Raw genomic sequence first — 23,938 nt, 5'->3', positions numbered from 1 at the left:
CCCATGTCCTTCTGTCCCCATGTCCCTCTGCCCCATGTCCTTCTGTCCCCATGTCCCTCTGCCCCCATGTCCCCGTTCCCCCATCTGTGCCCCATGTCCCCATGTCCCTTTCTCCATGTCCCTCTGCCCCCATGTCCTTCTGTCCCCACGTCCTTCTGTCCCCACGTCCCTCTGTCCCCATGTCCTTCTGTCCCCACGTCCCTCTGTCCCCACGTCTCTCTGTCCCCATGTCCTTCTGTCCCCATGTCTCCGTTCCCCCATCTGTGCCCCATGTCCCCATGTCCCTCTGCCCCCACGTCCCTCTGTCCCCATGTCCCTCTGTCCCCATGTCCCCCTGTCCCCACGTCCTTCTGTCCCCACGTCCTTCTGTCCCCATGTCCCTCTGTCCCCATGTCCCTCTGCCCCATGTCCTTCTGTCCCCATGTCCCTCTGCCCCCATGTCCCCGTTCCCCCATCTGTGCCCCATGTCCCCATGTCCCTTTCTCCATGTCCCTCTGCCCCCATGTCCTTCTGTCCCCACGTCCTTCTGTCCCCAATCCCTCTGTCCCCATGTCCTTCTGTCCCCACGTCCCTCTGTCCCCACGTCTCTCTGTCCCCATGTCCTTCTGTCCCCATGTCTCCGTTCCCCCATCTGTGCCCCATGTCCCCATGTTCTTCTGTCCCCACGTCCCTCTGCCCCCATGTCCCTCTGTCCCCATGTCCCCCTGTCCCCACGTCCTTCTGTCCCCATGTCCCTCTGTCCCCACGTCCCTCTGTCCCCATGTCCCTCTGTCCCCATGTCCTTCTGTCCCCATGTCCCCGTTCCCCCATCTGTGCCCCATGTCCCCATGTCCCTCTGTCCCCACGTCCCTCTGTCCCCATGTCCCCCTGTCCCCACGTCCCTCTGCCCCCATGTCCTTCTGTCCCCACGTCCTTCTGTCCCCATGTCCCTCTGTCCCCATGTCCCTCTGTCCCCACGTCCCTCTGTCCCCACGTCCTTCTGTCCCCACGTCCCTCTGTCCCCACGTCCTTCTGTCCCCACGTCCCTCTGTCCCCATGTCCCCCTTCCCCCATCTGTGCTCCATGTCCCCACGTCCCTCTGTCCCCATGTCCTTCTGTCCCCATGTCCCTCTGTCCCCACGTCCTTCTGTCCCCATGTCCCTCTGTCCCCATGTCCCCCTTCCCCCATCTGTGCTCCATGTCCCCATGTCCCTCTGTCCCCATGTCCTTCTGTCCCCATGTCCCCCTGTCCCCACGTCCCTCTGCCCCCATGTCCTTCTGTCCCCACGTCCTTCTGTCCCCATGTCCCCCTGTCCCCACGTCCCTCTGTCCCCACGTCCCTCTGTCCCCACGTCCTTCTGTCCCCACGTCCCTCTGTCCCCATGTCCCCCTTCCCCCATCTGTGCTCCATGTCCCCATGTCCCTCTGTCCCCATGTCCTTCTGTCCCCATGTCCCTCTGTCCCCACGTCCTTCTGTCCCCATGTCCCTCTGTCCCCATGTCCCTCTGCCCCCATGTCCCCATTCCCCCATCTGTGCTCCATATCCCCATGTCCCTGTCCCCATGTCCCTCTGCCCCCATGTCCCCATGTCCTTCTGTCCCCATGTCCCTCTGCCCCCATGTCCCCGTTCCCCCATCTGTGCCCCATGTCCCCATGTCCCTGTCTCCATGTCCTTCTGTCCCCATGTCCCCACGTCCCCACTCTCCCATCTGTCCCCATGTCTCCATGTCCCTGTCCCATGTCCGTCTGTCCCCACGTCCCCATTCCCCCATCTGTCCCCATGTCCCTCTGTCCCCACATCTCACGTCCCATTGTCCGTTTGTCCCCATCTCCTTCAGCCCCACATCCCCACATCCCTGTCGCCCCCATGTCCCTCTGTCCCCATTCTCATTTGTCCCCACGTCCCCATGTCCCTCCGTCCCCATTTTCATACCTCCATATCTCATGTCCCCACGTCCTTCCGTCCCATGTCCGCATGTCCCACGTCCCCACATCCCTCCATCCGTGTCCTGTGTCCCCAACTTTCATGTCCCCCATCCCCATGTCCCTCTGTCCCCATTTTCATATGTCCCCATGTCCTACATCCCCACATCCCTGCCACCCTGTGTCCCATGTCCCCATGTCCCCATGGCCTTCTGTCCCCATGTCCTTCTGTCCCCATGTCCCCATGTCCTTCTGTCTCCATGCCCCTGTGTCCCCGCGTCCCATGTCCTTCTGTCCCCACGTCCTTCTGTCCGTGTGTCCCCATGTTCCTGTCACCCTGTGTCCTACGCCCCCACGTCCCCACACCCCTGTGACACCGTGTCCCCGTGTCCCTCTGTCCCCACTTTCACGTGTCCCCACATCTCACGTCCCCACGTCCCCGTGTCCGTTTGTCCCACGTCCGTTTGTCCCACGTCCCCACGTGCCGCCCCCCCCCCCCTTCCCCTATGGGCGCACATCCCCACAGCGATGCTCACAGCGCCTCACGGCGCGCCCCAAAAGGAACGGGAACGCAGCAGAGCTGCCCCATAGCAGCACACACACGTCCTATAGCAGCACTCACCCCATAGCAGCACACACGCACCCCATAACAGCACACACACACCCCATAGCAGCACTCACCCCATAGCAGCACACGCGCCCCATAGCAGCACTCACCCCATAGCAGCACACACACGTCCTATAGCAGCACTCACCCCATAGCAGCACACACGCACCCCATAACAGCACACACACACCCCATAGCAGCACTCACCCCATAGCAGCACACGCGCCCCATAGCAGCACTCACCCCATAGCAGCACACACACGTCCTATAGCAGCACTCACCCCATAGCAGCACACACGCGCCCCATAGCAGCACACACGCGCCCCATAGCAGCACTCACCCCATAGCAGCACACACGCGCCCCATAGCAGCATGCGCCCCATAGCAGCACTCACCCCATAGCAGCACACACGCGCCCCATAGCAGCACACACGCGCCCCATAGCAGCACACACGCGCCCCATAGCAGCACACACGCGCCCCATAGCAGCACACACGCACCCCACAGCAGCACACACGCGCCCCATAGCAGCACTCACCCCATAGCAGCACACACGCGCCCCATAGCAGCACTCACCCCATAGCAGCACACACGCGCCCCATAGTAGCACACACACGTCCTATAGCAGCACTCACCCCATAGCAGCACACACGCGCCCCATAGTAGCACACACACGTCCCATAGCAGCACTCACCCCATAGCAGCACACACGCGCCCCATAGCAGCACTCACCCCATAGCAGCACACACGCGTCCTATAGCAGCACACACGCGCCCCATAGCAGCATGCGCCCCACAGCAGCACACACGCGTCCTATAGCAGCACACACGCGCCCCATAGCAGCACTCACCCCATAGCAGCACACACGTCCTATAGCAGCACTCACCCCATAGCAGCACACACGCACCCCATAGCAGCACTCACCCCATAGCAGCACACACACGCCCCATAGTAGCACACACACGTCCTATAGCAGCACTCACCCCATAGCAGCACACACGCGCCCCATAGCAGCACTCACCCCATAGCAGCACACACGCGCCCCATAGCAGCACACACACGCCCCATAGCAGCACTCACCCCATAGCAGCACACACGTCCTATAGCAGCACTCACCCCATAGCAGCACACACGCACCCCATAGCAGCACTCACCCCATAGCAGCACACACACGCCCCATAGTAGCACACACACGTCCTATAGCAGCACTCACCCCATAGCAGCACACACGCGCCCCATAGCAGCACTCACCCCATAGCAGCACACACGCGCCCCATAGCAGCACACACGCGCCCCATAGCAGCACTCACCCCATAGCAGCACACACGCGCCCCATAGCAGCACACACGCGCCCCATAGCAGCATGCGCCCCATAGCAGCACACACGAGCCCCATAGCAGCACACACGCGCCCCATAGCAGCACTCACCCATAGCAGCACACACCCGCCCCATAGCAGCACTCACCCCATAGCAGCACACACGCGCCCCATAGCAGCACACACGCGCCCCATAGCAGCATGCGCCCCACAGCAGCACACACGCGTCCTATAGCAGCACACACGCGCCCCATAGCAGCACTCACCCATAGCAGCACACACGCGCCCCATAGCAGCACTCACCCCATAGCAGCACACACGCGCCCCATAGCAGCACTCACCCCATAGCAGCACACACGTCCTATAGCAGCACTCACCCCATAGCAGCACACACGTCCTATAGCAGCACTCACCCCATAGCAGCACACACGCACCCCATAGCAGCACTCACCCCATAGCAGCACACACGCGCCCCATAGTAGCACACACACGTCCTATAGCAGCACTCACCCCATAGCAGCACACACGCGCCCCATAGCAGCACACACATGTCCTATAGCAGCACTCACCCCATAGCAGCACACACGCGCCCCATAGCAGCACTCACCCCATAGCAGCACACACGCGCCCCATAGCAGCACTCACCCCATAGCAGCACACACGCACCCCATAGCAGCACGCGCCCCACAGCAGCACACATGCGCCCCATAACAGCACGCGCCCCACAGCAGCACGCGCCCCATAGCGGCACACACGCGCCCCATAGCAGCACGCGCCCATAGCAGCACACACGCGCCCCACAGCAGCGCACGTCCCATAGCAGCGTGTGGGGCTGAGGGACGCTGCCCCATAGATGCCTCAGTCCCGGCAGCAGCCGCCCACCCCTGCGGCACCGCAGCGCTGCAGCACCGGCCCACGGCGCAGAGCCCACGGCGCAACACGGGGCTCCGAGCTCCCTGCCCCACAGCCGCCCCACAGCCGCCCCACAGCCCGTCTCACGGCCAGCCCACATCCGACCCCGCAGCCGCCCCATAGCTCGCCCTACAGCTGCCCCACGGCCGCCCCACGTCCAACCCCACATCCAACCCCACCCTGCAGCTGCCCCATAGCTCACCCCATAGCTGCCCCACGGCCGCCCCACATCCAACCCCACACCCAACCCCTCAGCTGCCCCATAGCTGCCCCACAGCATACCCCACAGCTGTCCTACAACTCATCCCACAGCTGCCCCATAGCTGTCCCACATCCAACCCCACAACCAACCCCACAGCTGTCCTACAACCCATCCCACAGCTGCCCCATAGCTGTCCCACATCCAACCCCACAGCTTCCCCACAGCTGCCCCACGGCCACCCCACACCCAACCCCACAGCATCCTACAACCCATCCCACAGCTGCCCCACGGCCACCCCACACCCAACCCCACAGCTGCCCCATAGCACACCCCACAGCATCCTACAACCCATCCCACAGCTGCCCCACGGCCACCCCACACCCACAGCTGCCCCATGGCCACCCCACACCCAACCCCACAGCTGCCCCATAGCATACCCCACAGCTGCCCTCTAGCCCGCCCCACACCCACCCCTCAACCCACCTCGTGGCTACCCCACAGCTCCCCCCACAGCCACCCCGCAGCCTGACCCAAAGCCAACCCCAAAGCCGCCCCGCGGCCCCCCCACGTCACCCCCGCCCCCCACAGCCCGCACTCACTGGGGCAGATGAGAGCCTCCTTGGCGGTGATGCTCTTGTTGCAGGCGAAGCACATGGTCATCCCCGACACGGTGATGGTGGTGAAGAGGTGCCCGTTGGTGTAGCGCGCGTCCTTCTCCTTCCCCTCCTTCATCCTCTCCTTGCTCTGCCCCACAACACGGCCGCTCGGTCTCCCCGCAGGGCCGCGCCCCCCGGGACCCCCCGGCACGGCGCCCCGACCCCCGGCCGCCCCCCGGCCCTGCGGAGGATCCCCCATCGCGGCGGAGCCGAGCGGAGCGAGCAGAGCGGGACCGGCCGCCCGGATCGAGGCTTCGCAGCGCGTTTCCACGGCGACGGCGATGGATGCGCCGACGTGTGTCCCCCACCCCCACACCCCCACCCCCCACATGCCGCCCCCCCGCCGCCACCCCCCGGCCCCCCCAGCCCCGGGACCCTGCGCGGCACAGCGGGGCCGATGTGTGGGGGGAGCAGCTCAGCGCTATGGGGCAGCGCCGTGGGGCCCTGGGCCCACCCCGATGCCCCCCCCCCCCCGGAGACGGGTCCCGCACTGACCCCACTGCCGTCCCATCGCCCCCACCCCACGGCCCCCCTTCCCACCCCACAGCCCCCCTTCCCACCCCACCCCACGGCCCCCATCCCCATTCTACTGCTCCCAGTTTCCATCCCATCACTCCCAAGCCCACTCCACTGCTCCCAGTTCCATCCCATCACTCCCAGTTCCCACTCCACTGCTCCCAGTTCCCATCCCATCACTCCCAGTTCCCAACCCACTGCTCCCAGTTTCCATCCCATCACTCCCAGTCCCACCCACTGCTCCCAGTTCCCATCCCATCACTCCCAGTTCCCATCCACTGCTCCCAGTTCCCATCCCATCGACTCCCAGTTCCCACCCCACTGCTCCCAGTTCCCATCCCCATCACTCCCAGTTCCCACCCCACTGCCCCCAGTTCCCACCCCACTGCCCCCAGTTCCCACCCCACTGCCCCCAGTTCCCACCCACTCGCTCCCAGTTCCCACCCCACTCGCTCCCAGTTCCCATCCCATCGCTCCCAGTTCCCACCCCACTGCTCCCAGTTCCCACCCCACTGCTCCCAGTTCCCATCCCATCAGCTCCCAGTTCCCACCCCATGCCCCAGTTCCCACCCATCACTCCCAGTTCCCATCCCATCACTCCCAGTTCCCACCCCACTGCCCCCAGTTCCCATCCCATCGCTCCCAGTTCCACCCCACTGCTCCCAGTTCCCACCCCACTGCTCCCAGTTCCCATCCCATCGCTCCCAGTTCCCACCCCACTGCCCCCAGTTCCCACCCCATGCCTCCCAGTTCCCATCCCATCACTCCCAGTTCCCACCCCACTGCCCCAGTTCCCACCCCACTGCTCCCAGTTCCCACCCATCACTCCCATTCCACCCCATCCCCAGTTCCCACCCCACTGCTCCCAGTTCCCACCCCATCGCTCCCAGTTCCCACCCCATCGCTCCCAGTTCCCACCCCACTGCTCCCAGTTCCCACCCCATCGCTCCCAGTTCCCACCCCACTGCTCCCAGTTCCCACCCCATCTCCAGTTCCCATCCATCTCCCAGTTCCCACCCCACTGCCCCCAGTTCCCACCCACTGCCCCCAGTTCCCACCCACTGTCCCAGTTCCCACCCATCGCTCCCAGTTCCCACCCCACTGCCCCCAGTTCCCACCCATCGCTCCCAGTTCCCACCCCACGCTCCCAGTTCCCACCCCATCGCTCCCAGTTCCCACCCCATGCTCCCTGCCCCCATTTCCATCATTCCCAGCTCCCACCCCACCCTATTCCAGTTCCCATCCCATCCCACCCCCTTCTCAATTCCCATCCCAATCCCATCCCATTCCCTCCCAGTTTCCACTTTTACCCCATCCCACCCCTATTCCCATCCCATCCCATTCCCGATCCCCATCCCGTTCCCATCCCAATTCCCACCCCCACCCCCATTGCCCCATCCCATTGCTGACCCACAGGAACGCAGAGGGGTTCGGCCCCATAAGGACACCCCCAGCCCCATTAGGATCACCCCCAGCCCCCATAAGGACACCCCAGCCCCCATAGGGTCACCCCCAGCCCCCATAGGTCACCCCCAGCCCCCATAGGGACACCCCCCGCCCCCATAGAGTCCCACCCACGCCCCCATAAGACACCCCCCCCCCCATAGGTCCACCCCCAGCCCCCATACGGACACCCCCCGCCCCCATAGGGTCACCCAATCCCCCCAGCCCCCATTAGTACACCCCCAGCCCCCCTAATCACCACCCACCCGACCCCCGCCCCCATAGTCACCCCCTGCCCCCATAGGGTCACCCACCCAGCCCCCATAGGGACACCTCCAGCCCCCATAGGGTCACCCCTAGCCCCCATAAGGGACACCCCCAGCCCCCATAAGGACACCCCCCGCCCCCATAAGGACACCCCCAGCCCCCATAGGACACCCCCAGCCCCCATAGGGTCACCCCCCGCCCCCATAGGACACCCCCAGCCCCCATAAGGACACCCCCCGCCCCCATAGGGTCACCCCCCAGCCCCCATAGGGTCACCCCCAGCCCCCATAGGGTCACCCCCCGCCCCCATAGGGACATCTCCAGTCCCCATAGGGTCACCCCCCAGCCCCCATAGGGTCACCCCCCGCCCCCATAGGGACACCTCCAGTCCCCATAGGGACACCTCCAGTCCCCATAGGGACACCCCCAGCCCCCCCTCCCTGCCCCCCCGCAGGCGGGTCTCCACTCGACCCAAAATAACCGCTGTGGGTTTGGGGTTTTTTGGGCACAGCGCTCAAACTCCAACCGCCCACCGCAGCCCCCCGGCACAGGCAGCCCCACCCCCCAAAAAAACCCCAAACCCCCCCCCCCAAAAAAACCCCAACCCCACTGCACTCCTCCCCTGGGGGCACTGGGAGTAACGGGGGTGATGGGGGAGGGGGGGCTTCACCCCAAATGGGATAAAATGACCCCAAAAAGGTGAACCTCTCCCCCCCCGCCCCCCCAAGACCCCAAAGCAGCCGACAACTCCAACTCCTCCCACACGCAGCACCAAATTGGCCCCCCCACCCCCCCGCTCTCTGGTGGGTGGGTGGGGGGTGGGGGGGGCTGAGCCTCTAATGGGACCCCCCCCAACCCCCCCCTCCCGGTGCTTTTGGGGTCACCAAAGGTCGGTTGTGCTGCAGGAAAAGGGGCCTCACAGCACTGCAGTGCAATGGGACCCCCCCGGTGCCCCCCCCAGAGCCCCCCCCTCATTCTGTCCCCCCCCCATTGTGCCCCCCCCTCATTCTGTCCTCCCCCTCATTCTGTCCCCCCCCCCTCATTCTGTCCCCCCCCCCCCCCCCACTGACAGCTGCAGGCTGAGGTTGGTGGCCGCGCTCCAAATGGCTGCGATCCGCCCCCCCCCCAGCTGTCACAGCCCCCCCAAAACGAGTGCGTGTGAACTGAGCCCAAAACGAGACCCCAAAGTGAGAGCCCAAATCTGAGACCCCAAATCTGAGACCCCAAAGTGAGAGCCCAAAAATGGAGACCCCAAATTGAGAGCCCAAAAATGGAGATCCCCAAGTGAGACCCCAAATCTGAGACCCCAAATCTGAGACCCCAAAGTGAGAGCCCAAAAATGGAGACCCCAAAGTGAGACCCCAAAGTGAGACCCCAAATCTGAGACCCCAAATCTTGGAGACCCCAAAGTGAGACCCCAAATCTGAGAGACCCCAAATTGAGAACCCAAAAATGGAGACCCCAAAGTGAGACCCCAAATCTGAGACCCCAAAAATGGAGACCCCAAAGTGAGACCCCAAATCTGAGACCCCAAAGTGAGAGACCCCAAACTGCAGTCCCAAAAATGGAGACCCCAAACTGAGACCCCAAAACCTGAGATCCCAAACTGAGACCCCAAAAACTGAGAGTCCAAAATCTGAGACCCCAAAAACTGAGAGCCCAAATTGAGACCCCAAAACAGAGACCCTAAACTGAGACCCCAAAACTGCGGTCCCAAGAACTGAGACCCCAAAATGGAGACCTCCGAACTGGGGTCCCCAAAACTGACACCCTAAAAATCGAGACCCCAAAACTGAGACCCCAAAAATTGAGACCCCCAACGTGAGGTCCTAAAAACTCAAACCCCAAACTGAGACTCCAAACAGACCCCAAAACAGAGATCCCAAATTGAGACCCCAAAAACTGCAGCCCCCAAAACTGAGACCCCAAAACAGAGACCCTAAACTGAGACCCCAAAACTGCGGTCCCAAGAACTGAGACCCCAAAATGGAGACCTCTTAACTGGGGTCCCCAAAACTGACACCCTAAAAATCGAGACCCCAAAACTGAGACCCTAAAAATTGAGACCCCAAAAACTGGGACCCAAAACTGAGACCCCAAAGCGAGGTCCTAAAAACTCAAACCCCAAACCGAGACTCCAAAACCGAAACCCAAAACTGAGACCCCAAATTGAGCCCCCCGGGGCCCCCATCTCCCAGCAGACGCTTCCCAATCAGAGCCCCCTCCCCACTGCCGAGACCCCAAAATGGAGACGCCCCCCCCCCCAACGCAGACCCCCCCCCAGGGCTGAGATCCTCAACGCTGCGCCCCAAACTGACCCCAAAACGGAGACCCCAAAACTCCGCCCCCCCCCCAGCTGAGGCCGCACAAACTCACGGCAGCGCCGCGCTGCTGCACCACGTGACCGGGGGAGGGGGGGGGGCGCACGGCATCCCCCCCCCCCGCCCCCATTCTGCCCCCCAACCCGGGGCTCTGTGTGCCCCATTTCCCCCCCCCGACCCCATTTCCCCCCCCCGACCCCCTTCCCTCCCCCGGACCCTCTCCCCCCCCCCCCCGGGGTCCCTATGCCTCAATCTCCCCCCCCCACTTCATTCCCCCCGGGGTCTCTGCGCCTCACTTCCCCCCCCCCGACCCCATTCCCCCCCCGGCGGCCGTGCCTTCGTTCGCCCCCCCGACCTCCTCCCCCCCCCCCCGTGGTCTCCCTGCCCCATTCCCCCCGTGGGTCCCGTTCCCCCCCCCCCCCCCCCCCCCCGGGGGTTTCCGTGCCTCAATTCCCCCCCCGCCCCCCCCCGCTTTGTGTCTGCCCGGACAATAACGGCCATTTCCGCCGCAGGAAGAGCCCCCCCCGCCCCCCCGCGCGGCGCCGGGCAGCGCCGCACACAAAGCGGAACGGGAACGATGGGGGGGAGGGGGGGGGGCTCTATGGGGCGGCCCCCCCCGCCCCGCATTGTTCCCCGCACAATGGGGCGCTCCGCAGCGCTCGCGGTCCACGCGCGCCCCAATCCCGCGTGGGACGGGACGGAACCGCGGCACGGAGAGACCGCCGGGACCCCGCGACAGAACCGCCGCCCCGACAGTCCCGATAGAACCCCGATACACCCCGATAGAACCCCGATCGATCGATCCCGGTCCGGTCCCGATAAACACCGACAAACGTCGACACGGCGCCGTCCGAAGCCCCGAATCGCGACACCGACGAACCCCCCCCCCCCCCCCAAAAAAAACCCCAACCCCAAAACTCCGACGGAGCCCCAACAGCGCCCCGAACCACCGCGAACCCCGAACCGCACGCAGCCCCATCACCCCATAACCTCATCACCCCATAACCCCGTAACCCCATAACCCCATCACCCCATAACCTCATCACCCCATAACCTCATCACCCCATAACCCCGTAACCCCATCACCCCATAACCCCATCACCCCATAACCTCATCACCCCATAACCCCGTAACCCCATAACCCCGTAACCCCATAACCCCGTAACCCCATCACCCCGTAACCCCATCACCATTCCAACAAAGCCCCATAACCCCAAACCCCATAACAACCCCGACAAAGCCCTATAACCCCATCAACCCATCACCCCAAACCCCAGAACCACTCCAACAAAGCCCCCGTACCCCAGAACCACCCCCACAGCCCCAAACCTGTAACCCCAACAAAGCCCCACAACAAACCCCCACAAAATCCCATCAACCCAACAAAGCGCCGTGACCCCAAACCCCAAAACTCCAACAAAACCCCAGAACCCTCACAAAGCCCCACAACCCGGTAACGCCGACGAAGCCCCACAACCCCATAACAGACCCTGACAAACCCCAGATCCCATCACCCCAAACTCAACAACCCCGACAAAAACCCCACAACCCCGACAAAAACCCCACAACCCCGACAAAACCCCACAACCCCGACAAAACCCCGACCCTCTGATTTCCCCCCCCTCCTCACACACTGCCCCCCCCCCCGGCCCCATAACTCCCCCCGCTATGGGGTTTTCTCCCTCCCGGCCCCACAACTCTCCCCCCCCCCGGCTATGGGGCGCCCCCCCGGCCCCACAGCCCCCCTCCCCGCTATGGGGTTTCCCCCCCCCCGGTCCCACCTTGCCGCTCCGATCGCCCCTCGCCGCGATCCGGGACATCCCCGCCCCCCCGCCCTATAGGGCTCCTCCCCCCCCGGGGGCGGCCCCACAGCCTCGTGCAGCCGCGGGCTCTTTGTTTTAGGGTCGGGGGCCGCTCCGGCGCTATGGGGCGGAGAGGGGTCGGAATTGGGGTCACCCCGTAGGGTCACCTCCCCCCCACACTACGGGCATAAAGATGGGGCCCCGCTGCTGTGGGGGGAGCCCTCACCCCCCCCCCGGGGGGAAAACCCCATCGGTGGGGCATCACCCTAAAAGGGGCGGGGGGGGCGTGACCCCAATGTGGGGGCATCACCCCAAATAGGGGGGGCGTCACCCTGCATGGCCGTGTGACCCCAACGCCCCATATGGGGCAGCAGAGCAGTGGGGACGGAGCGCCGGAACCCAGGAGAGGCTTTTGGGGTCCCCAGCGACACCCCGTCCTGCCGGCCCCATAAGTGCAGGCAGCCCCAAAAGGGTGGCCAGCCCCATAAGCACGGGCAGTCCCATAAGAACAGCTGGCCCCACAAGCACAGCTGGCCCCATAAGGGGGGCCAGTCCCATAACCACGGGCAGCCCCATGAGTGCAGCTGGCCCCATAAGCACAGGCAGCCCCATAAGTGTGGCTGGCTCCGTAAGTGCAGCTGGCCCTATAAGGGTGGCCAACCCCGTAAGCACAGGCAGCCCCATAAGCAGGGCAGTCCCATAAGAACAGCTAGCCCCATAAAAATGGCCAGCCCCATAAGCACGGGCAATCCTATAAGTGTAGGCAGCTCCATAAGCATCACTGACCCCATAAGCACTGGCAGCCCCATAAGCATCACTGATCCCATAAGTGCAGGCAGCCCCATAAGCATCACTGACCCCATAAGCGCTGGCAGCCCCATAAGCATCACTGACCCCATAAGTGCAGGCAGCCCCATAAGCACCACTGACCCCATAAGCACAGGGCAGCCCCATAAGCACCATTGACCCCATAAACACCAGCAGCCCCATAAGTGCCGGCAGCCCCATAAGCACCGCCAACCCCATAAGCGTTGGCAGTCCCATAAGCATTGCTGATCCCATAAGTGTTGGCAGTCCCATAAGCATCGCTGCCCCCATAAGAGCCAGCAGCCCCATAAGCGCCAGCAGCCCCATAAGCACTGCTGCCCCCATAAGCGCCGGCAGTGCCATGAGCCCCACCGCCCCCATAAGCACCGCCAACCCCATAAGCGCCGGCAGCCCCATAAGCACTGCTGACCCCATAAGCACTGCTGACCCATAAACATCGCTGCCCCATAAGCGCCGGCAGCCCCATAAGCACTGCTGACCCCATAAGCACTGCTGACCAATAAACATCGCTGCCCCATCAGCGACGGCAGCCCTATAAGCACTGCTGACCCCATAAGTGCCGGCAGCCCCATAAGCACTGCTGACCCCATAAGCACTGCTGACCCCATAAGCACCGCTGCCCCCATAACCACCGGCAGCCCCATAAGCACTGCTGCCCCCATAAGCACCGCTGCCCCCATAACCGCCGGCAGCCCCATAAGCACTGCTGCCCCCATAAGCACCGCTGCCCCCATAACCGCCGGCAGCCCCATAAGCACCGCTGCCCCCATAACCGCCGGCAGCCCCATAAGCACCGCTGCCCCCATAACCGCCGGCAGCGCCATGAGCCCCGCCGCCCCCACACGCGGCGCCGCAGCCAAACGTTATTGTTGGCAGCGCCCCACTGCGCCCCGCGGGGGTCGGAGATTCGGGGCCGCCCGCACAGCGCCAACAGCGCGCCTTTGTTGGGGCGGGGGGCGGCCCCAAAGCACGGCGTTCCCAAATCCCCGCCCCAGACCCCGAATCCCGGCTCCGAATCCCAAACCCCGCTCCCAAATCCCGGTCCTACACCCAAAGCGGCTCCCGAAGCCCAAATCCAAACCCTGAACCCCGGGCCCAAACCCCGGCCCCAAATCCCAAAGCCCAAACCCGGGTCCCAAAGCCAGTTCCCAAATCCTAAATCCTCATCCCAAACCCTAAACCCTGGTCCCAAATGTTGGTCCCGAAGCCCGGACCCAAATCCCAAATCTGACTCCTAACTCCTCACCCTAAACCCCACCCCCAGCTCCTCAATCCCGGTCCCAAATCCTAAATCCTGATCTCAAACCCCAAACCCTGACCCCAAAGCCCACTCCTAATCCTGGTCCTAAAACTGATCCCAAAATCAGTTCCCAAAGCCCAGTCCCAAATCCTAAATCCAGGTCCCAAATCTCAAACCTTGCTCCCAAACCCCAGACCGATGTCCTAAATCCCAACCCCAAACCCCGGTCCCAAATCCACCCTCAAACCCCAAATCCCGATCCCAAACTTCACTGGGATGCCATTGATGGGGTCCAGCTGTGCCCCACAGAGCCGCGGGATCAGGGCTGACCCCACCGTGCCCCACAGCGCTTCACTGGGCCCCATTGTGCCCCACAGAGCCTCATTGTGCCCCATAGCGCCCCACAGCACTTCACTGTGCCCCATAGAGCCCCATTGTGCCCCACTGTGCCTCCTTGTGCCCCATTGTGCCCCACAGCGCCTCATTGTGCCCCATAGTGCCTCACTGTGCCCCATTGTGCCCCACAGCGCCTCATTGTGCCCCATTGTGCCCCATTGTGCCCCACAGCGCCTCACTGTGCCCCATTGTGCCCCACAGCGCCTCATTGTGCCCCATAGAGCCCCACTGCACCCCACTGTGCCCCATTGTGCCCCACAGTGCCTCACTGTGCCCCATAGCGCCTCATTGTGCCCCATTGTGCCCCACAGCGCCTCACTGTGCCCCATTGTGCCCCACAGCGCATTTCCTTCCCTGGAGCAAAACCCTCCATGCAAATTTTGTTTCTGCTTCCCCCAAACGGCGCCCCACAGCCGTGGGGCACAGATTGCCCCATAGGGCACAGCTTTTCCCCATAGGGCACAGCCTCCCCCCATAGGGCAGGGCGTTCCCCCATATCTGTGGGGCGGCGTTGAGCCGCGCTCCACCCTTCCCCTGAAAAAAACCCCACAACGACGGAAGGAAACGCGCAGCGCTCCGCCGCCCTCCCAAGGGGCAGAATGTGGGGCGGGATGTGGGGCGGCCCCATGGATGTGTGGGGCGGGAGGCGGAAAGCCCCGTGAGCGTCACGTGGGGAGGGAGAGAGGAAAGCGCAGTGCGGAGAGATGGGGGGCGGGGGGGGGGGGGGCTGCCCCATAGCCAGGGGACCCCGAGATCTATGGGGCGCCCCACGGCCGCGCAGACCCCAAAGTCTGCTGGGGACCCCGCGATCTATGGGGCATCCAGCGGCCCTGGGGACACCGACGTCTGTGGGGAACCCCGAGATCTACGGGGCGCCCCACGGCCGCGCGGACCCCCGGGCCACGAGGAGAGCCGGACGTCCGCGGGAGCTGCAATGAGCGCCTGTAGGAGACCCCGCACCCACGGGGGACCCCAACACCTGCGGGACCCCCGGAATCTGCGGGGGAACCCGACGTCAGTGCGGACCCCCGGACCTACGGGGGGACCCCAATATCGGGGGACGCCGACGTCCGCGGGGAGCCCCGATCCCGAGGGGGGACCCCAATGTCGGCGCTGACCCCAGCGATGTCAGCGTGCGACCCCAATGTCGGCGCTGACCCCAATGTCGGCGGGTCGCCACGCTCGCGGCGCGGTCCCGCCCCCCCCGCTCCCCCCTTCCTTCGGCCGCCGCCGTGGCTTCGCCGCCCCGCAGCTCCGCCAGCTCTTCTCCCCCCCCGCCCCACTTCCGCCCCGCACGCCCCCATTTGGGGTCGCCCCCCCCCCCCCCCCCCCCGCCCCGCTCACCGCCGGCGCCCCCCGGCCGTGCATGGCGCCCCGCGCCGCTCCGCGCTTCCTCAATCGGGCCGGACCCACCCACGGCCCCCCCGCCCCCCCGGCACCGGAACCGCGCGGAGCTCCGGGCGCCGAACCGCACCGCCACCCAAAGGCGCTCCGCAAACATCCCGCAGGGACCCCGCATCCCGTCCTGACCCCATAACCCAGGGACCCCGCATCCCATACTGACCCCATAACCCCAGGACCCCACATCCCATACTGACCCCATAACCCAGGGACCCCGCATCCCATACTGACCCATAACCCCAGGGACCCCACATCCCATACTGACCCCATAACCCCAGGGACCCCACATCCCGTACTGACCCCATAACCCCAGGGACCCCGCATCCCATACTGACCCCATAACCCCAGGGACCCCGCATCCCATACTGATCCCATAACCCCAGGGACCCCACATCCCGTACTGACCCCATAACCCCAGGGACCCCGCATCCCATACTGACCCCATAACCCCAGGGACCCCACATCCCGTACTGACCCCATAACCCCAGGACCCGCATCCCGTCCTGACCCCATAACCCCAGGGACCCCACATCCCATAGTGACCCCATAACCCCAGGGACCCCGCATCCCATACTGACCCCATAACCCCAGGACCCCACTTTCCATAGTGACCCCATAACTCCAGCGGTTCCACATCCCCCTGGGATCCCATATCCCCCACCGACCCCACAACCTCCCCAGTGACCCCACGACCCCCCACGACCCCATAATTCCCCCAACCCCACATCCACACGATGACCCCACAAGCCCCTATGAACCCCATAACCCCTCCAGTGACCCCATAACCCCCTCAATAATCCCATAACCCCCAATGGTCTCACATCCCCCCACGACCCCAGAACTTCTGGTGACCCCATAACCCACCACGACCCCACATCCCACAGTGAGCCCACAGGTCCCCAGGGACCTCATAACCCCATGTGACCCCATAACCCCCCACGACCCCACACCCCCAGGGATCCCACATCCCATAGTGACCCCAGCACCCCTCCAGTGACCCCACATCCCCCCACGATCCCAAATCCCTCGATGACCCCACATCCCCAGTGACCCCACAACCTCCAGCGACCCCACATCCTCTGAGTGACCCCATAACCCTCCCCAGTGGTCCCGCATCCCCCGGTGACCCCATAACTCCCCTCAGTGACCCCACACCGCCCAGCGACCCCCATCACCCCATAACCCCATGTGACCCCATAACCCCCAGTGACCCCACACGTCCCCCCCATCCCATGGAGTTCCCTCTATGGGGTTTCCCATTTCTTCCAATGTCCCCCATTGCCCCCCCCCGATTCCTCCCCGCTGTTCCCGGACCCCGCAGGGATTTGGGGTGGGGGTGGGGGGGGTTATGAGGTCCCTGGGGGATGTGGGGTCAGCAGTTTGTGGGGTCACTGTGGTATGTGGGGTCATGGGGGACACAGCCCCCCCGCGTCCCTTCTGCCCCCATTTGCCCCCATTGGGGTGCAGGGATGAGGGCGGAGGGGGGGGGGCACAAAAGCCCTAAAAGCCCTTTTTGGGGCGGGGGGGGCACGGGACCCCCGGAGTCCTTTAGGGGCGTGGGGCAAAAATCCCCCACAGCTGCACTGGGGAGGGGGGGGGGGCGGGGGCTCCCAGCGCCGCTGATGCAATCGCTGCGGGGGGGGCGGGGGGTGGAGGCACAGCGGCGCTGAGACCGGACTGGGAGCGCTGGTCGCCCCATACTGGGAGCGCTGGGTCCCCACACCCCGTACTGGGAGCGCTGGTCGCCCCATACTGGGAGCACTGGGTCCCCACACCCCGTACTGGGAGCGCTGGTCGCCCCATACTGGGAGCGCTGGGTCCCCACGCCCCGTACTGGGAGCACTGGTCGCCCCATACTGGGAGCGCTGGGTCCCCACACCCCGTACTGGGAGCGCTGGTCGCCCCATACTGGGAGCACTGGGACCCCACGCCCCGTACTGGGAGCACTGGTCGCCCCGTACTGGGAGCACTGGGACCCCACGCCCCGTACTGGGAGCACTGGTCGCCCCATACTGGGAGCGCTGGGTCTCCACGCCCCGTACTGGGAGCACTGGGACCCCACGCCCCGTACTGGGAGCACTGGTCGCCCCATACTGGGAGCGCTGGGTCCCCACGCCCCGTACTGGGAGCACTGGTCGCCCCATACTGGGAGCGCTGGGACCCCACGCCCCTTACTGGGAGCACTGGTCGCCCCATACTGGGAGCGCTGGGTCCCCACGCCCCGTACTGGGAGCACTGGGACCCCACGCCCCGTACTGGGAGCACTGGTCGCCCCATACTGGGAGCGCTGGGGAAAGGAAGCGGCGCAGCGCCCGGCGCACAAACAGCGCGGCCCCCGTTTCCCCTTCGTCTCGTTTCCTCTGCCGCTGCGTGGGCGCCGCCCCGACCCCACAGCGGCCCCACAGCGCCCCACAGCGGCTCCATAGCAGCCCTATGACTGCCACGCAGTGGCCCCATAACGGCCCCATAGCAGCTCCATAAGAAGCCCCATAGCAACCCCATAGCAGCCCCATACACAGCCCTATGACTGCCACGCAGTGGCCCCATAGCAGCCCCATAAGCAGCCCCATGGCTGCCACGTATTGGCCCCACAGCGTCCCCATACACAGCCCCATACACAGCCCCATACACAGCCCCATAACGGCCCTATGACTGCCACGCAGTGACCCATAACGGCCCCATAGCAGCCCCATAAGCAGCCCCACGATGGCCCCATAGCAGTCCCATAGCAGCCCCATGGCTGCCCCATACGCAGCCCCATACGCAGCCCCATACCTGCCACGCAGTGGCCCATAGCGGCCCCACAGTGGCCCAATACCGCCCCATAGCAGCCCCACAGTGGCCCTATAGCAGCCCCACGGCTGCCCCACAACGGCCCCATAGCGGCCCCACCCCCCCCCACGTTCTGGGGTCCCCAATCTCAATGCCGCATTTTGGGGTTCCCAATTCCCAACAGCACATTTTGGAGCCCCCAGTTCCAGCACTGCTTTTTGGGGTCCCCATCTGCTCCTCAACCCCACACCGCGTTCTGGGGTCCCCGCAGCTTCTCCCCCCATTATGGGGTCCCCATCCCCACATTTTGGAGTCCCCCACCCTCTCCCCACATTTTGAGGTCCCCCATTCCAATGCCACTTTTTGCTCCTCAACCCCACACTGCATTTTGGGGTCCCCCAACTTCTCCCCCCATTATGGGGTTCCCGCCCTCTCCCCACACTTTGGGGTCCCCATCTGCTTTTCAGCCTCACACCACATCGTAGGGTCCCCATCCCCTCCTCACATTTGGGGTCCCCGTTCTCTCCCCATATATTGGGACCCCCATCCCCTCCCTCTATTTTGGGCTCCTCAATTCCTTCCCCACATCGTGGGGTCTCCCGCTTTCTCCTCATATTTTGGGGTCTCCAATCCCAACGCTGCATTTTGGGGTCCCTCATCCCCTCTCCACCTCTTGGAGTCCCCCATCCCCTCCCCACATTCTGGTATCCCCAACCCTCACCCCACATATTGGGCTCCCATCCCCTCCCCACATATTGGGTCCCCCTCTCCACATTTCGGGGTCTCCATCCTCCCCCCACATTTTGGGGTCTCCATCCTCCCCCACATTTTGGGGTCTCCATCCTCCCCCCACATTTTGGGGTCTCCATCCTCCCCCCATACATTGGGGTCCGCATCCTTTCCACACATTTTCAGGTCCCCCATCCCCTCCCCACATATTGGGTCCCTCTCCCCACATTTTGGGGTCTCCACCCTCTCCCCACATTTCAGTGTCTCCAATCCCAACGCTGCATTTTGGGGTCCCTCATCCCCTCTCCACCTCTTGGAGTCCCCCATCCCCTCCCCACATTCTGGTATCCCCAACCCTCACCCCACATATTGGGCTCCCATCCCCTCCCCACATATTGGGTCCCCCTCCCCACATTTCGGGGTCTCCATCCTCCCCCCATACGTTGGGGTCCGCATCCTTTCCACACATTTTCGGTCCCCCATCCCCTCCCCACATTTTGGGGTCTCCATCCTCTCCCCACATTTCAGTGTCTCCAATCCCAACGCTGCATTTTCGGGTCCCTCACCCCCCCCCCCCACCCCTCGGCGCCCCCACCCCCTCCCCCCGTCCCAGGCTCCCCTACCTTCACGTTCCCGGTCATCCTCCGGACGAAGCCGCGGGTTCTGCCCCTGCCCGGGGGGCTCCCGGCCCGGCCCCCGCCCGGCCCCACGGCTGCGAGAGAGCGCAGCTCAGCGCACAATCCGCCTCTGTCCCACCGGCCGCGCCGGGACGGGGGAGGAGCGAGCGCTGCCCCACAGCCGCAGCTGGGCGAGCACAGAGCCGCTCTGTTCCGGGCGCTGCCCCACAGCTGCGGGGTGGGGTCGGTGTGGGGCTGCCCCATAGCTGGGGGGTGGGGTCGCTGTGGGGCTGCCCCATAGCTGGGGGGTGGGGTAGATGTAGGGCTGCCCCATAGCTGGGGGGTGGGGTCGCTGTGGGGCTGCCCCATAGCTGGGGGGTGGGGTCGCTGTGGGGCTGCCCCATAGCTGGGGGGTGGGGTAGATGTAGAGCTGCCCCATAGCTGGGGGGTGGGGTCGCTGTGGGGCTGCCCCATAGCTGTAGGTGATGTCGGTGTGGGGCCGCCCCATAGCTGTAGGTAATGTCGGTGTGGGGCTGCCCCATAGCTGTAGGTAATGTCGCTGTGGGGCTGCCCTATAGCTGTAGGTAATGTCGCTGTGGGGCCGCCCCATAGCTGTAGGTAATGTCGCTGTGGGGCTGCCCCATAGCTGTAGGTAATGTCGCTGTGGGGCTGCCCCATAGCTGTAGGTAATGTCGGTGTGGGCCGCCCTATAGCTGTAGGTAATGTCGCTGTGGGGCTGCCCCATAGCTGTAGGTAATGTCGCTGTGGGGCTGCCCCATAGCTGTAGGTAATGTCGCTGTGGGGCCGCCCCATAGCTGTAGGTAATGTCGGTGTGGGGCCGCCCCATAGCTGTAGGTAATGTCGCTGTGGGGCTGCCCCATAGCTGTAGGTAATGTCGCTGTGGGGCTGCCCCATAGCTGTAGGTAATGTCGGTGTGGGCCGCCCTATAGCTGTAGGTAATGTCGGTGTGGGGCCGCCCCATAGCTGTAGGTAATGTCGGTGTGGGGCCGCCCCATAGCTGTAGGTAATGTCGGTGTGGGGCTGCCCCATAGCTGTGGGTGCAGCTGCTCGGGGCACCGCGGCCCCAGTTTGGTGCCACGCTCAGCTGTGGCTCCGCCCCACGGGTGGCCGTGGGCGTGGGGCCGTGGGCTGCGCAGCGCTGCCCCACTTGGGGGCTCGGGACCCCGCCGCTGCACCCCACAGCCCCGCTGCCCCCCCAGCTCACGGGCAGCTCAGAGGGGCGTCCCAATGCCCCGCATGTGCAGGGCTCTGCCCCATAGAGTGGGACGTGTGTCGTGGTCAGCCCCACACCGACCCCACAGCTCGTCCCAGCCCCACACTGACCCCAAATCCCCCCTACCTCAGACCCCAGTGACCCCACATCCCCCTCACCCCATCCCCACACTGACCCCATATCTCATCCCAGCCCCACACTGACCCCGCATCCCCCGCACCTCAGCCCCACACGCCCCAAATCCCCCCCACGCCGACCCCCCACTCACCCGCCGGCCACGTTCCTCTATGGGGCGGGGGGGGAAATCTGCGCTGTGGGCTCCCGGCCGCGATGATGGGGTCGGGCTCAGCGCAGCTCAGCCGAGGGACGCGGGTTTGGAGGAGGCGCCGCTGCTGGGTGGGGAGGGGGGGGGGGTCGTGCCGAGCTGTAGGGCGCCCCACTGGGAGCCCGCTTCTATGGGGCGCCCCACTGGGAGCCCATTTCTATGGGGCGCAGCTCCCAGCCCGGCTCCCAGCTGTGCCGGCAGAACGGCTCCCGGCTGCGGGTGGGGGTCCAGCAGCGCTGCCCTGTGGGAGCGCCCATCAGCTTCATCATCAGCTTCATCATCAGCTTCATCATCAGCTTCATCATCAGCTTCATCATCAGCTTCATCGTTTTCATCGTCATCTCCACCATCTCCACCATCTTCATCATCTCCATCATCTCCACCACCATCTCCATCATCTCTATCATCTTCATCTCCATCATCTTCATCGTCTCTGTCATCGTCTCCATCGTCATCTCCACCACCCCCCCCACCTCCTCACCACCCCCCCCCGCTGTTGCAGACACGCCGACCTCCCCCTCCCTCCGTTCCTCAGCCGCCGTTCGGTCGCGGTTTCCCCGCAGGTCCCGGACCGCCCGTGGGTCGCGGCGCCGCGGGGGGTGGATGCGCCCACCCCCAAAGTGCTCAGACACCATTTCCACCGTCCCCCATCCCCCACTCCGTTCCACACTCCTCCCCTCCCCCCATTCCCCCATATTCCCATCCCCCTGCCACCGCTGTGTGTCCCCAGCAGTGTGACACCACTTTGTGTCCCCAATGCAACGACACCACTGGAATGACACCGCTGTGTCCCCAACCCGCAGTGACACTGAGCTCGGTCCCCTCCAGCCCAGCCACGCTGTGCCCCCGGTTCTGACCCACAGGATCCCCTCCGGCTCAACCTTCCATGATCCCGAGGTCCTTCGTGTCCCCTCCAACCCATCCCTGCTGTGACCCGTAGGATCCCCTCCATCCCAACCCCTCCATGGTTCTGTGACCCATAGGATCCCTTCCACCCCCACAGTGCTGTGATCCATCGCTCTGAGATCTGTGATCCACCCCACCGTGCTGTGATCCCATCATTTTATGGTCTGTGATCCACCCCACCGTGCTGTGATCCCATCATTTTATGGTCTGTGATCCACCCCGTGCTGTGATCCCATCATTTTATGGTCTGTGATCCACCCCACCGTGCTGTGATCCCATCATTTTATCATCTGTGATCCACCCCACCGTGCCGTGATCCCATCATTTTATGGTCTGTGATCCACCCCATGCTGTGATCCCATCATTTTATGGTCTGTGATCCACCCCACCGTGCTGTGATCCCATCATTTTATGGTCTGTGATCCACCCCACCGTGCTGTGATCCCATCATTTTATGGTCTGTGATCCACCCCACCGTGCCGTGATCCCATCATTTTATCACCTGTGATCCACCCCACCGTGCCGTGATCCCATCATTTTATGGTCTGTGATCCACCCCACCGTGCTGTGATCCCATCATTTTATGGTCTGTGATCCACCCCACCGTGCCGTGATCCCATCATTTTATCATCTGTGATCCACCCCACCGTGCTGTGATCCCATCATTTTATGGTCTGTGATCCACCCCACCGTGCTGTGATCCCATCATTTTATCATCTGTGATCCACCCCACCGTGCTGTGATCCCATCATTTTATGGTCTGTGATCCACCCCACCGTGCCTGTGATCCCATCATTTTATCATCTGTGATCCACCCCACCGTGCTGTGATCCCATCATTTTATGGTCTGTGATCCACCCCACCGTGCTGTGATCCCATCATTTTATCATCTGTGATCCACCCCACCGTGCTGTGATCCCATCATTTTATGGTCTGTGATCCACCCCACCGTGCTGTGATCCCATCATTTTATGGTCTGTGATCCACCCCACCGTGCCGTGATCCCATCATTTTATGGTCTGTGATCCACCCCACCGTGCTGTGATCCCATCATTTTATGATCTGTGATCCACCCCACCGTGCTGTGATCCCATCATTTTATGGTCTGTGATCCACCCCACCGTGCTGTGATCCCATCATTTTATGATCTGTGATCCACCCCACCGTGCCGTGATCCCATCGCTCTCCGGCCCATAGGATCCCTTCCATCCCAACCATTCCATGATTCTGTGGTTCTTCAGTTCCCCTCCGACTGAACCGCGCTGTGACCCCGTGGTTCCACGCTCCAAAGGATCTTCCAGGATCCTTTAGGTCCCCTCCATCCCAACCGCGCCGCGATCCCTTTGCTCCACGACCTCTGGGATCCCTTCCAACCCCCCACCCCATGACTCCATTACCCCTTAGGTCCCCTCCACCCCAGCCGAGCCGTGATCCCGTCGCCCCGTCGTCTCTGAGGTCCCTCCCACCCCAAACCCAACCCCCTCCCCGGTTCCGTGGCCTTTCGGGTTGCCCCCCTCCCGCCCTGGGCTGAGCCTTCAGCAGGCG

General features: G+C 64.1%; 1 protein-coding gene across 1 annotated transcript in view; it reads right to left on the bottom strand.

The window, feature by feature from the left end:
- The window catches only part of ARHGEF2 (Rho/Rac guanine nucleotide exchange factor 2), a 54,243-nt gene extending 34,161 nt beyond the window's left edge, over positions 1-20,082 (bottom strand). The window contains exons 1-2 of the mRNA XM_085209554.1: positions 19,935-20,082; positions 5,540-5,684 (exon numbers count right to left, since the gene is read on the bottom strand). Of these exons, the coding sequence (XP_085065680.1) occupies positions 5,540-5,684; positions 19,935-19,952 (163 nt within the window). The 5' untranslated portion in view covers positions 19,953-20,082. The remainder of the gene's footprint in view (positions 1-5,539; positions 5,685-19,934) is intronic.
- Between the last annotated feature and the right edge of the window lie 3,856 nt (positions 20,083-23,938).

Source organism: Meleagris gallopavo, chromosome 27, assembly GCF_905368555.1.
Source record: "Meleagris gallopavo chromosome 27, MGAL_WU_HG_1.1, whole genome shotgun sequence".
NCBI classification, from domain to species: domain Eukaryota; kingdom Metazoa; phylum Chordata; class Aves; order Galliformes; family Phasianidae; genus Meleagris; species Meleagris gallopavo.
Note: the sequence above shows the minus strand (reverse complement) of the source record. Positions and strands in the feature narration are given on the sequence as shown.